At 35.0% G+C, this 12,767-nt stretch overlaps 1 protein-coding gene across 7 annotated transcripts in view; it reads right to left on the reverse strand.

Annotated features, from left to right (window-relative positions):
- wb (wing blister) overlaps nt 1-12,767 on the reverse strand; it is a 1,096,738-nt gene that overhangs the window by 90,191 nt on the left and 993,780 nt on the right. For all 7 annotated transcript variants that reach the window (XR_011333780.1, XM_069834429.1, XM_069834431.1 and 4 more), the window contains one exon: nt 9,635-9,806. Coding sequence is in view for 6 of the 7 variants with exons in the window: in XM_069834429.1 (XP_069690530.1) it covers nt 9,635-9,806 (172 nt within the window). In the remaining variant the exon portion in view is untranslated. The remainder of the gene's footprint in view (nt 1-9,634; nt 9,807-12,767) is intronic.

The following is a 12,767-nucleotide window of genomic DNA, read 5'->3' on the forward strand; positions in this document are numbered from 1 at the left end:
TAAAAGATTCAAGCATTAGTATAGAAAACGATTTCGAATATGAAGTGAGATGTAAAAGAAAGGTTTTGGTACCCTTGTTGATGGTTTTGAGAAAAAATGGACACTTTGTGAGCCACAAACTGGAAATCAATAGAGAGTTTTTCGATGTTGAATTCTGCCTAGAAATGTAAATAAAGGAATAAGAAGAGATATAAAGCAAAGGATAAGGGATACTGTGAAAAAACATTCAATGATTGGTACTGTTGAAGCAGAAGAAGATAAGAAGTAAGGACGCAAGAGAGTTCTGAGTTAGGAAAACAGCTAACCACACCAAATTCCGGACATGCTTCAGGTGCGAGGACAAAAACCCCCTCGACAGCGTGCATGATAAGTAAAGATAGAGTGAGTGACATCAGGAAAAGAGCGAGGAGTAGTGGAGTCGACACTTGGATGAAATCAGTGATGACATCACCCTAAGGCCAAGTAAGAAGAATGGAGAATCAAGGACATGCAAGAGACAGCAGGAATTTCTGCAGAGACAGCATTGCAGACAAAGCTGATACAGATTATCAGCTAGGAGGAAAGATGAGACCAAGAAGGAAGATAAAGAGAAAGAAAGAGGGGTATTGACAAGAAGGGAAAATGTATATAGTGAGAAGTGATTAAACAGTGGAAAGCAAATGTGTAGTAGTAAAGGAAAGACAATATACCATTCAAGAAAATGATGTGTAGTAGTAAAGGAAAGACAATATACCATTCAAGAAAATGATGTGTAGTAGTAAAGGAAAGACAATATACAATTTAAGAAAATGGTGTGTAAGTGATAAAAAAGTAGTAAAGGAAATTGAAAAGAAAAAGGATGGAGTGTAGTGGGAGAGGAAGTTGAGAAGAACATAGTTTTTACAAATAATGTAAAGGTAAAGAATATTTGTGTAATGTTAAGAAATGTAAATAGTAAAGTGATGTAGGAATAAGAAATAGTCAGAGTGAGAGTTGGTAGAAATTAGGAAACAAGGAATAAAGAAGGGGAAGGCTCGGGGAGGACAGGAAAATAAAGAACGGAAATATAAAGGAAGAACAAAACAGTGAAGAATTAGTAATTGTAAATGATAGGAGTGGAATAGAAAAGAGAGAATGGATTAAATGGATAATAAAAAGAACAGGAGATAAAGCAAGGATCAGAAGTAGATAATGAAAGGAAGTACGAGGAAGGATCGAAAAGTATTGCACAACAATTTTTTGTGGCAACATATTTAATAGGTAAACAAAACGAAATAATGCAGAAAAAAAGTTAAAGGTTTTACCTATTTTTTAACACAGGAACCAAGTCTCTTGACACATTTCCGCCATCACGACACCAGATTCAGTACACCACGTTCATAAATCTCCATTCTCTGGGCATATATATACTTGCGTACGATTGATTTCACTTCTTCATCTGAACCAAAGTGTTGGCCTTCTAGAATTTGTTCATTGGTCTGAAGAGGTGAAACTCAGATGGTGCGAGGTCTGGGCTGCAGGGTGTTGACTGCCGCCTCAATGCTTCTGACATTGGGTGGTGTTGCAGCGGTCACTGGTCAGCCAGAACTTGTTTCAACAGTAAGATTTATTCAACCTTCTTCGAAGAACCTGCACCACCTGAAGATGTTGCTACAGTCCAGGCAATTAGCACCATACACTTCCAACATTTCCCTGTGGATTTCACTCGGACTCTTTTGTTTTGCTCAGAAAAACGAACTACACCTCATGATGGATGGGTGGAGCAGAGAAAAATTTTCTCCAGCACTGGGACTCGAACCCGGATTTTCAGCTTTACGTGCTGACACTTTATCCACTAAGCCATACCGGATTCCAATTCCAATGCCAAATTGAATCCTTTCAGTTTAAGTTTCACCTCTTAGTTTCTCTTTAGTGGCCAACCTTCATGCACTGTGTCACAGATGTGTGACAGTGGCACAATTTCCAACACACTATGTGCAGAGGTGCACTCATTACGAGTGATCTCACTGCTCTTCACAAGTAGATGATGCTAGCAGATGTTCCATCTTTACTCAGTAGTTACTGCTCATTCTGCTAGGGTGACACCTAATGAGCTATTGCTGTCTGTAACGCAAGATTCAAACTAACTATCTGCCAACTTTGAACGTCCTAACCAAAATAGTACGGACCTATACCGTAAAGAAATTGTTGTGCGTTACTTTCCAATCCTCCCTAGTAGAATGATAGTATGGAGGCAGCTGATACATTGGAGATATAGAAGGTGAAGGGTAGAGGAAATGATATGGAAGTGAGAAGACATAGATTACGAATAAGAGAAGAGAGGAGCAGTTTTTGGTCACGTAACATGTAAATTAAAACTAGTGTACTGGTAGTGAATGGGAATGCTGGCCTATATACGAGAATGTGAAGGGCCAGCAGGATCGAATGTGTTGTGGGACAACAAATCATATCATATCATAAGCAGAAATTCGTGAAAAAAACATTCGCGAAAATCGGGTGTCCCTACTTGTTAGTGAGCTGGAAGTATGGCTAAATAATGTAACTAACTTTAACAGTAATTCACAAAAATTCTTAAAATTACAAAATTGCAAATACAATAATATTATGAACGAATTTGGTAAATGTAAATGAATTACAAAAGCCATGAACTATATATATATATATATATATATATATATATTAAGCACAGCAGACAAAGGAAATTGCACAGTAATCATACACAAACAAGATATGCACAATAAAATATAAACATACTTTAAAGAGAACATCATCACAGAACTCACAGTACCACATCACAATAAAGAACACATTAAACAAAAACGGACGCATAATACCCAACAAAAAACAACACTAAAACAAATCAAACTTGAAGCACTCAAACTAAATGCACTACCGAAAATACACAAAGAAAACATTCCAATAAGACCATTAGTAAATGACCGATCTGCATCAGCATACAAACTACAGACATGGATAACACATAAGAAACAACATAAAATTCGAAAAACAGACAACAATAAAAAAACAACATAGACCTTGTCAATAAAATAAAAGACAAACATATCCCACACAGTGCAATATTAGCATCTTTTGACACAACTAACCTATACATAAACATACCAATAAAGAACACACTACAGATACTAGAACAGATGCTCAACAATAACAACATACCATAAGAACACATCGAAGAAATCATCCACATTACAGACACCATCACAAAACAAAAATATTTCACAGTAGATAACAAACACATCTTAAAAATCTACAGAAAATTGACACACATATACAACACATACAATCAATCAACACAACACAAACATGCTGCATTTCGAGCCATGATACACAGACTACTCAACATACCAATGAGCCAGCAAGACTACACACAATAATAAATACTATCAGATACATAGCAGAAGAAAATGGATACTACCTCAACATAACAGACAACATAATAAAAAAATACAAAACATAATTACAAGAAATATCGAAACATAACACAAACACAAGAACATAAAAAATACGTCACACTAACATACGAAAACAAAAACACACACAAGATCGCATCTTCATTCAAGAAATTAAACTGCAACATCGCATAGCACAGAACACAGAACACTCTACAAAGCATCTCAACACACAAACAAATAAATACAACCTAAGCGGTGTATACAAACTCACATGCAATAGCTGCAACTTCTACATAGGACAGACAGGCAGATCATTTCAAACACGTTACAAAGAACACATCACAGTCATAATCAAATCACACAACACTTTCACATACACAGAACATATCACAAACGCCAACTACACCTACAGCAAGATATACACAGGCATGGAAATTCTACATATCCAACCTAAAAACCAGAAACTAAACACACTAGAATACGAAATATACAGATACACAAAAACACACCCACAACAAATCCTCATCACACAACTGAATTTCAGAACACACACACACACAACACAAATGCACCCTTTTCAAGCGAAATGAATACACTGGAAGATGCAAGGACTCATCAGATCTGAAGATGGCTCCCAAGCCGAAACCAGTCAACTAGGTATTTATAAATTTAGTTCAATATTAACAGATGAATGTAATCACCACATATTATATTCCTAATACATATATTACTATAGGCATCCAACAAACAAAACTCAGTGTGCAGAAACCAGCGGGCGTGACTGTCTTGCGCAGATGACGTTTGCTCCCTTTCCCAGCATGCTCCCCATCTCCAATCACACCACCGACACTATACGCATGCGCAAGTATTATCTTCTTGTGCTGAACTGAACACGTGTTATTGCTACAGAGTCAGGGAGTCACATAGCGTTTTGTATTAAATATTAATTTAATTTAAATTAAATATTTCAAATTTAAATATGAGGACAGTTCCAGTGAAAATAGGTACCGATTGTGACTTAGAAAGAGACGATGTTAACATTTTGTAATGTTATATTCACTTAATTGGTTATTGTTACAGCTGCTCTTTGAGTGCACATATCTGCAACTGTAGCCGTTATAGCTACACCAGTAGCCGCTTATTAAAGAACCCGCCTACTGCAGGAGGGTAAGAGGAGTATAGCATGCGCAGCAAGAGGAGTTTGAGCTGAGTTTTGCTTGAAGGATACCTATAGTACCAACGATCTATATATAGCTCATGAGCACCATAATTTTAATAAATGAATAATTTAAATTCTTCCAATCGAGTATTTCGTGTGTAAGTATAAGCAGGACGAATAGAAGTAATAGTGTAAGTACTTCTACGTTTTCTCATTGTCGGTGGAAGGCCTGAGAACTAATGGTGCTTCGATTGCTAAGAGCTATCTTTTGAGCTAATAGCACAGTCTAGTACATACAGTCACGAAGCTTGAGGTGATTTTTTGCATTTCTCGTGATACAATGCTCCAAGTGGTTAGCAACTGAGAGTACTAGGAACAATAGACTGTGCGATAGTAGCGATCCTAGTGGCCAGCAACTAAAGTTCAACTGTCACTGGATGCATATTTCCTACATATTGAGCTTCGTGACTGTATATACTAGACTGTGATCATAGCTCATTAGGTCAGACACCTCAAAAAATATTTTTTCATGCATTTAATGGCGAAAGTTGCTAAGGCTGTTGAGGATTGTGTAGATGTCTCTAATTTGTAGTCCCTTGAAATGACCAGTAATAAAAGAATATTGTGTGGTTTACAAAACAATTACAAAACGCTGTTTTGTTCCGAGTTGTAGATTGGAATAGAATATAAATAATGAGACAATACTTTTGTTTTCACCTCCCAAAGAAAAAGATGAGTTTGGGAAATAGGTCAGAGCAATTCCGCGGAAAGATAGGCAGCTTTCGGTAAATAATCGTATTTCTGACGTGCATTTTTCAGAAGACATGATTATAAAATCAGACTGTTTTGTTGCAAAAGGTCAAAAGACAGAGTGCGTCGGATATTAGTACAACTAGGAGCTGTACCTCACATTTTCTCTAATTTGCCGAAATATTTATCAAGTCAAGTAGAACATCGAAAATCACTCAAGAATCAGAAGAATGTTGAATCCTCAGGAGAAAGAAGAATGCAGACATTTATGACAGAGATCCATTAACAGCTAATCAAATTGAAGTTCAAAATCAGTCTAGCAGTAAGATAATAAGATTAAAATTCAACCCAATTCTCATGTCGATATTGATAATACATTACACTGGAAAAAGCAGCTTAAAATTTTGAAGCAAAAGTTACACAAGAGCTAAAATAAGTCTGTCCTCAGCGAAAGTCAGAATTTGTTTGCTAGGAAAGCAATTAAAATATAAAAAATATTAGTATAAAGTAGTGCAGTTGATCGATCAAAATATTTAATCGATTAACTATTTAAATTTAATCGATTACTCGAGTTTTGATAGAGTTGAAAAAATGTTTTAATACTGTATACTGTAATAAACAATTATTATTAAATTTAACTTGTGATCGGTGATAAGCATAAGTATTAAATGTTATATATTGTATCGTTATATTACAAAACAACTATTTTAATTACTTACTAACATATTTATTATGAGGCTTATAATTTATTGTGTCAATTTCTCCGGGAATTTTTGAGACAAACATAAATAACAAAAAGTATGAAGACTCACCTAGTTAATACTGCTTCATCCATGATTTTAAACATGTGAGTGCATTCACATGCTCCGAATCAAGTGCCACTCTATGTTTAATAACAATGTTCCCTGCACTTTTTTTCTGTCAAGCACCTCTCCACAATCCTTCAATTTAAATCCAAGTTTACCGAGTTTACCTATCAAATTCTCATATGACATAATGGAGTTTACACTTTTCACTAGCCACAGAAAACTGATTTTTTTTTTCTTTATCAAACTAAACACACAACTTTCATATACAGACTCAGTACAGAAACTGCAACTGCGGTACAGTGGTCGAAACAGAAGACTGGCTCCAATTGTAATCGAATTACCACATTTTAGAAGAGAAGAAAGTAGTTACACTCTCACTTCCACACAGTGTAGACATGGCTATTTTATAAGGGATGAGGGAGACAAATCCCAGAAAAGTCTGTTTTCATATGCTAGGAAGATGAGCTGACAACAAGGTGGAAGTTTTCTTGGAAAACCATAAATCTTAATAAGGGTTTCGCATTCTGTTACACCTTTCAATAGAGGTAGACTAGGTCACTGTCCTCATATCTCCATCTCTTTCTGAAGTGTTTGTGCAAAGATATCCCCTACACTACCTGATTTACAGTTAGAAAATAACAGTACTATTGTGCTTTTAAGTAAGCAATTTCCGAGAGAGAAATATTGTCGGAATTTTTAGTACGAGTTTGTATTAACAAAATAGTAATTAATATCAACTACAACCGATTAATTTTAATCGACGCAATTATTCGATTAAATATTTTTGGTCGATTAATCTTACAACAGAAATTGATTGATTAATCGACTAAATACCACAACACTAGTATAAAGATAATACATTTCTTATCTTAGTAAGAAGCTAAAAAATGGTTGTAAGGACAATGATAAAGACATGTGGACTAAGAAATCACAGTGGAATTAGGTATAGTGCTGACTTTATTTCAGAGAGTTTGCTATTTAAAATAAAATCACCAAAATAGTACAGACATTGTGGCATGATTTGCTGCCTTTTCCTTCAGAAAAGCATTTAAGAAAATTTTGCCGAGGACTTAAGTGTCCCTACGAGTATGTATGGTGTAAATTCACATTCCTTGGATGCTATTTCAGATTTTTATAAAGACCTAATAAGTGAAAATAAACGTTACCGAGTGGTAATATTCGATGATGTCAAACTCAGAAAAGAAATTCACTTTAATAACTTTTCTCTTAAAATGGACTGATTTGTTGATATCTGAGATCTCATGACTAATGTCCAAAAGAGACAAAATTAGCAAATCATGCATTAGTATTTATGTTTATGCCATTTATGCAAGATTGGATCCAACCAATTGCTATTTACGTTAACAAAAACGCCATTCCAGGAGATATTCTCGCTAAAATTCTTATACAAGTACTACTAAAATTAAAAGCATTTGGGACGAGAGTATTCGGTTTCATTTGTAATGACAGTCAAATAAATAAAAAGGCCCGGAAATCTTTAGAAATTAATGGGAAAAAAATCTTGTAGGATATACTCTTTACAACCATAAAAGGAACGCTGACATCCAAACAGAATTGAATACCACCGCCATTACGGATACTATAGAATCTTACCACAACAACTGGTATGAACATGTATTAAGAATGCCCAACAATAGGTTACACCAGGGACTATTGGAATATACACCTCATGGAGAACGAGACATCGGAAGACCAAGGAGGAGATGGAAAGACCGACTTTCTTCTGGAAGTGAAACAGGCCAGGAGACCTAATCCAAGACTGTTATTGATGATGATGATAATGATGATAATGATGATGATGATGATTTTAGGAGACTTTTTGAGGAAGACTTACCTGGATGTGAGAGTTTTAGAGTTTGTCCCAATTTGACAACACACACGTAGATCTCTCATCCTTTAAGAGAATGGATGCCAGACTCACATTCCAATTCCTCAGCGACAGTGTCGCCAAAGGCCTCAAATTTTATCGTGAAATAGGATAATCGGGTTTCGAAGGCAGTGAGGGCACTGAAGAAATTACAAGGCATTTAAACTGTAATGTCCACACATTAAATTCACTCTTTCCTGCTAAGGCTCTTCATAAAGACCCTTCTGACCACAGAATTCTTATTAATTTTCTTCAATGTCTCAGAACCACAACCAATTCATTTTCTTCTGGTATAACAAAGAAGTCTATAATACCTTAGAATACCTTAGAAATGAGTGAATGACTCTGGTGCAAAAGACACAAATATGTTTAAGAGGAAAACTCACCCAAGACTCCTTAGAACGTCACTACAGAATTTTGCGATCATTCAGTTGAGATGACAGTCCTTCGATGATAGATTTCCGCCATATGAATTTACTACAATGTATTTATGTCCCTGCAAAGCAGGTCCTTAACATTGCAGGAAACTGTGAACCGAAAAGTGATCATCTACTCACGTCGTTTGTAAACCAAATGCGAATGTTAGTGCGAAATACAGAATTACGCAACAAAACAATTAAGAAGTCTGTAGAAACTTGTATAAAAGGAAAAATTGTTATTCGTAAAGAAATTCATGGTCAATACTGGGAATGTCCTGTTCCCGATTAGGTAAATACTATTCCTGCCGCGTTGATTGACATGTTTAGTGTATTATGTGACCAATTATGTCGTAAATAATTCCTCTAAATTCATTGCATGTACCCTCTGTGCCTATTGCCTTCGACAAGAAAGTAATAAATCTAAATATTATGTAGTTCTTACTCAAATCAAAGACTACCAATTTTTTAAACCTTTCCTTCCTAAACTGTGTAAGACATACTTCTTAAACAAACATGAAAATTAAAGAAAAGATTTGCTCAGCAAATGCAATGTGGGGTGAACGTTTCATGAATGTCTCGACATCTTTCGACCCAGTCTTTGGGAGCAGGTTGTTGCAAAGAATACATCATGGATATTATTCCTAAATTGGTCTATCACTGTTTAAAGTGCCAATTCTTTTTCAACACAAAGGGAATTGGATGAGAATTACAGGCTCGTAAATCCGCCAAGTCATCTCGCAAACTCTCAAAAGTAGCATCATTGTGAGTAATTTAATTCATTTATGAGTAAGTGAAATATTTAACTCTGTTTTTATTTAACATTTTATAGATTTTTCTATCCCTGAATTCGCAACTTGTTGCGGAAAGATCACTTGATTACTGAACTTATAATCATCTTCATAACACTTCAGATCTCATTGTATTTTCTGTTATAGACGTTCATAATGGTATTAATCAAGAGAAAATTATGAATTATGAATAAGGGACCATACAGATATTTCATAATTTACGATAGCAGGGTTAAATGCAAGAAATTAGTTTTCAAAAAGGACTATGTTTAGTGTAAAAAGTACAGTGAACTCCCTCCGAGTGTCGGTCGAAAATAGAGGTGGCAGCGCTGTTGCAGTGGATCAGTGTAAACTCAGAGTGCATACACTATTACTTCTATTCGCCCTGATATAACAGCAATCGAATAATAATTATAATCGATAATGACTTACAGTTATATTAGGATTCACAGCTAGGAAAAGCAATGCATTTTCGTCCAGGGTTCGGAATTTGAAAGATACACTAAAGACATATTTGTTGTAAGGACCAGAACTTGGACGATGCAATACAGCATAGCCATCACCATTAAACCAGAATGTAAGTTCGTCTTTTGTCTGCTCTCCACTGAAATCAGAACAGAATAAATATTAAACTAAGTGCTTTTATAACTTAACCATTTACAAGTAGGTAGAAAACTCACTAAGACAACTGCTATCATCCTACCATATTCCAACAACATACAAATAAAACAAAACTTATCACAACATAGGCAACATATACGACAATGGGTGCATCCAGACGTCTTTATTGCTACAGTGAAAGGCCTACTCTTTTGTTTAAAATATAAAATATAATATAAAGAAATGTAAATTTTCATCATTTCAATCTCTCAGACATATCCATCTCCAGAAATGTAACAAAAGAAGAATGTAAATTAAAAAATACTATACATAACCATCCATAACCATCTTCGATAAAACTACTGGCAAATCATATCAATTAAAAACCAGAACTTCTGAACATCAAAATAATCAAAATATAGTGAAGACTAGATACTGTAATCATCTAATTTGTTTTAGTATCGGAACCTACTTCAAAATATGTGATCTCTGATAATGTAATAGGTACAGTATGTAATTGCTAATCCTATTTACAAACGTACTTAATAGCAGATTAATAGAAATAAAGGTTTGTATCAACTCTGAATTACCCAGCAACACAGCACAAACCATGCATTATGTTTCATTTATATACCAGTAATTTATATTTCTCATTATTTTAAGTACAGTAGAACCATGCTACTCCGAACTAATTGAGACTGGGGGCTCTTCGGATTATCAAAATTTCAGACTAAGTGGGGGACAGGAATGCAAGAAGGGAAATTACTCCTAATCACCTTCCCCCCTTTACTGTCCACTACTTTGTCCAGTTACAAAGTTTATGAAGTGTTTGCAGGACATTACTGTTTCGTCAAGATTACGTACATGCTCTTCGTCAAAAGAAAGTGACAGATTATCAAAACAGTATAGAAAACAAGGACTACTTCATTCAGTAGTGACAAAGTTGTACTGCATATTGTACATTTTGGGATTGTAAATACTGTACCATTAAACCATTAAATTGACTGAACTTCAGTCCAAATGCTCTTTTTTCCCCCTTTCCCCTTTTATTATTATTATTATTATTATTATTATTATTATTATTATTATTATTATTATTATCATCATCATCATCATCATCATTACCATTATTATCATCATCATCATCATCATCATCATCATCATCATCATCATCATTCAGTCGTGAGCCATCATGCTGTTCAGTTGTGTATGCATCTAACTCCTAGTATACAGCAGTTATATAGAAGTATAAGTGGATATGGCGCCTAGTCAAGATGTCTGTCTGTTGTGCAACTTGACTTTCTTTGGAAGGCAAAAATTTCTGAATTGTGTTGGACCTTGCCGTCTTCGTTATCATCTAGACTGCTTGGATATTGGAGAAGCTGAGTATGACATCTTCATCCAAAGTGACACTTCAACCTATAAGTGCCAGAAGTGTGTAAGTGCTTTGAAATCAGCACAGGGGAACAACACGCCAGTGCATTCTATTATTCCAGGAGTAAAGAAGGTGATCTCACCTACACGTGAGCTTATGTATAGTAATTTAACTCCTTTATCTAAAGATGCTCTTGCAGTTCAAATTGAAACAGTCAGACTAAACAGTGTTTCTTTAATGGACATGGTTAGTGACATTTTGATCTATATAAAGAATTTACAGAAAGACTTTAACAAACTCAAAAATGAAAATTTTGCCCTGAAAGAACAAATGGCAGAATTGTTATCAAAGGGCTGCTGCCCCCTAAATCCTTTCATAATATTTCTTCTAATGGTCAACAATCTGTACAAGCTAATGACCCCAAGAAGTCTTACAGCAAGATAGTGTCAGAAAATTAAGCTGCTGACAATTCAAATACCTTACATTCTGCAGTCTCAGCAACTGGTAAACCAGTACGTGTGATTCCTATTACAGTGAAACATAATGCGAATCAGGAAATGAATGAGACCAATGCTACTAAACTTCCCTTTGACAACGAAGGCTTTCACCTAATTTCTCGAAAGAAATTTAAAAAAAGAGAACCCAAAGTTGGAACCTCTTCTACTAGCAATATTGAAATGACCCCTGAAATCAGAGCTAAATCTCTCTTTGTTTCGAGATTCGGTTCCAAAGTTAGCTCTAACAATATAGTGGACTCTCTTAAAAATCAATTAGTACTTAGGTCTATCGTGGTAACTAAATTCAAAACCAAATTTCAAACCTATTCTTCCTTCCATGTAGCTGTATATGAAAGGGATTTTGATTTTATAAATAATCCTGAAGTTTGGCCTGCTGGTTGCCTAATTGCACCTTTTTTTTTGGGAAACTCTAACCTGAACAGCATTTCTCGCATTCTTGGAATTCAGATTCAGTTGATTCTCAGGGAAATATCTCTTAGTCTTATCTGCTATCACTTAACTATTAATGTGCAATTCCAATAATCACCTTGAGATTTTTTATTAAAATGTTCGTGGACTTAATACGAAATGTGATGAAATTTTCCAAAATATAGTGAGTAATAATGATATGAGCCGTTCAGAGCAAAAGTGGTGTAAGTCAAAATTGGATAATGAGATTTAAAGTAAAAAATTGTAAAATACAGCGGAAAGAAGCAATTAATATGTCGTTCTTGCTATCCACTGACTACTAATAGTTTAAATAAAGTGAATATTAATTGCTACTTTAACCTGTATTTTACAGAATGTTTACTTCAACCCTCATTACCCATTCTTGACTTAAACCACTTCTGCTCTGAATGGCTCATATCATTATCTGTCTCACTGAAACATGGTTGTCCGAATCTGTTGTTAATACAAATTTGCTTCCTAATAATTATACAGTGTTTCGTGCTGATAGGTTGTTCGAAGATACCAACAAAGTAAAAAGTGGGGGTGTCTTAACTGCTATTAGTAACCAGATTCCTTTTACATGTCGAAGATATGATTTATAATTCATTAATGAATGTCTTTGAATAGAAATTAAAATGTCTGA

Source organism: Periplaneta americana, chromosome 9 (assembly GCF_040183065.1).
Source record: "Periplaneta americana isolate PAMFEO1 chromosome 9, P.americana_PAMFEO1_priV1, whole genome shotgun sequence".
NCBI lineage: Eukaryota > Metazoa > Arthropoda > Insecta > Blattodea > Blattidae > Periplaneta > Periplaneta americana.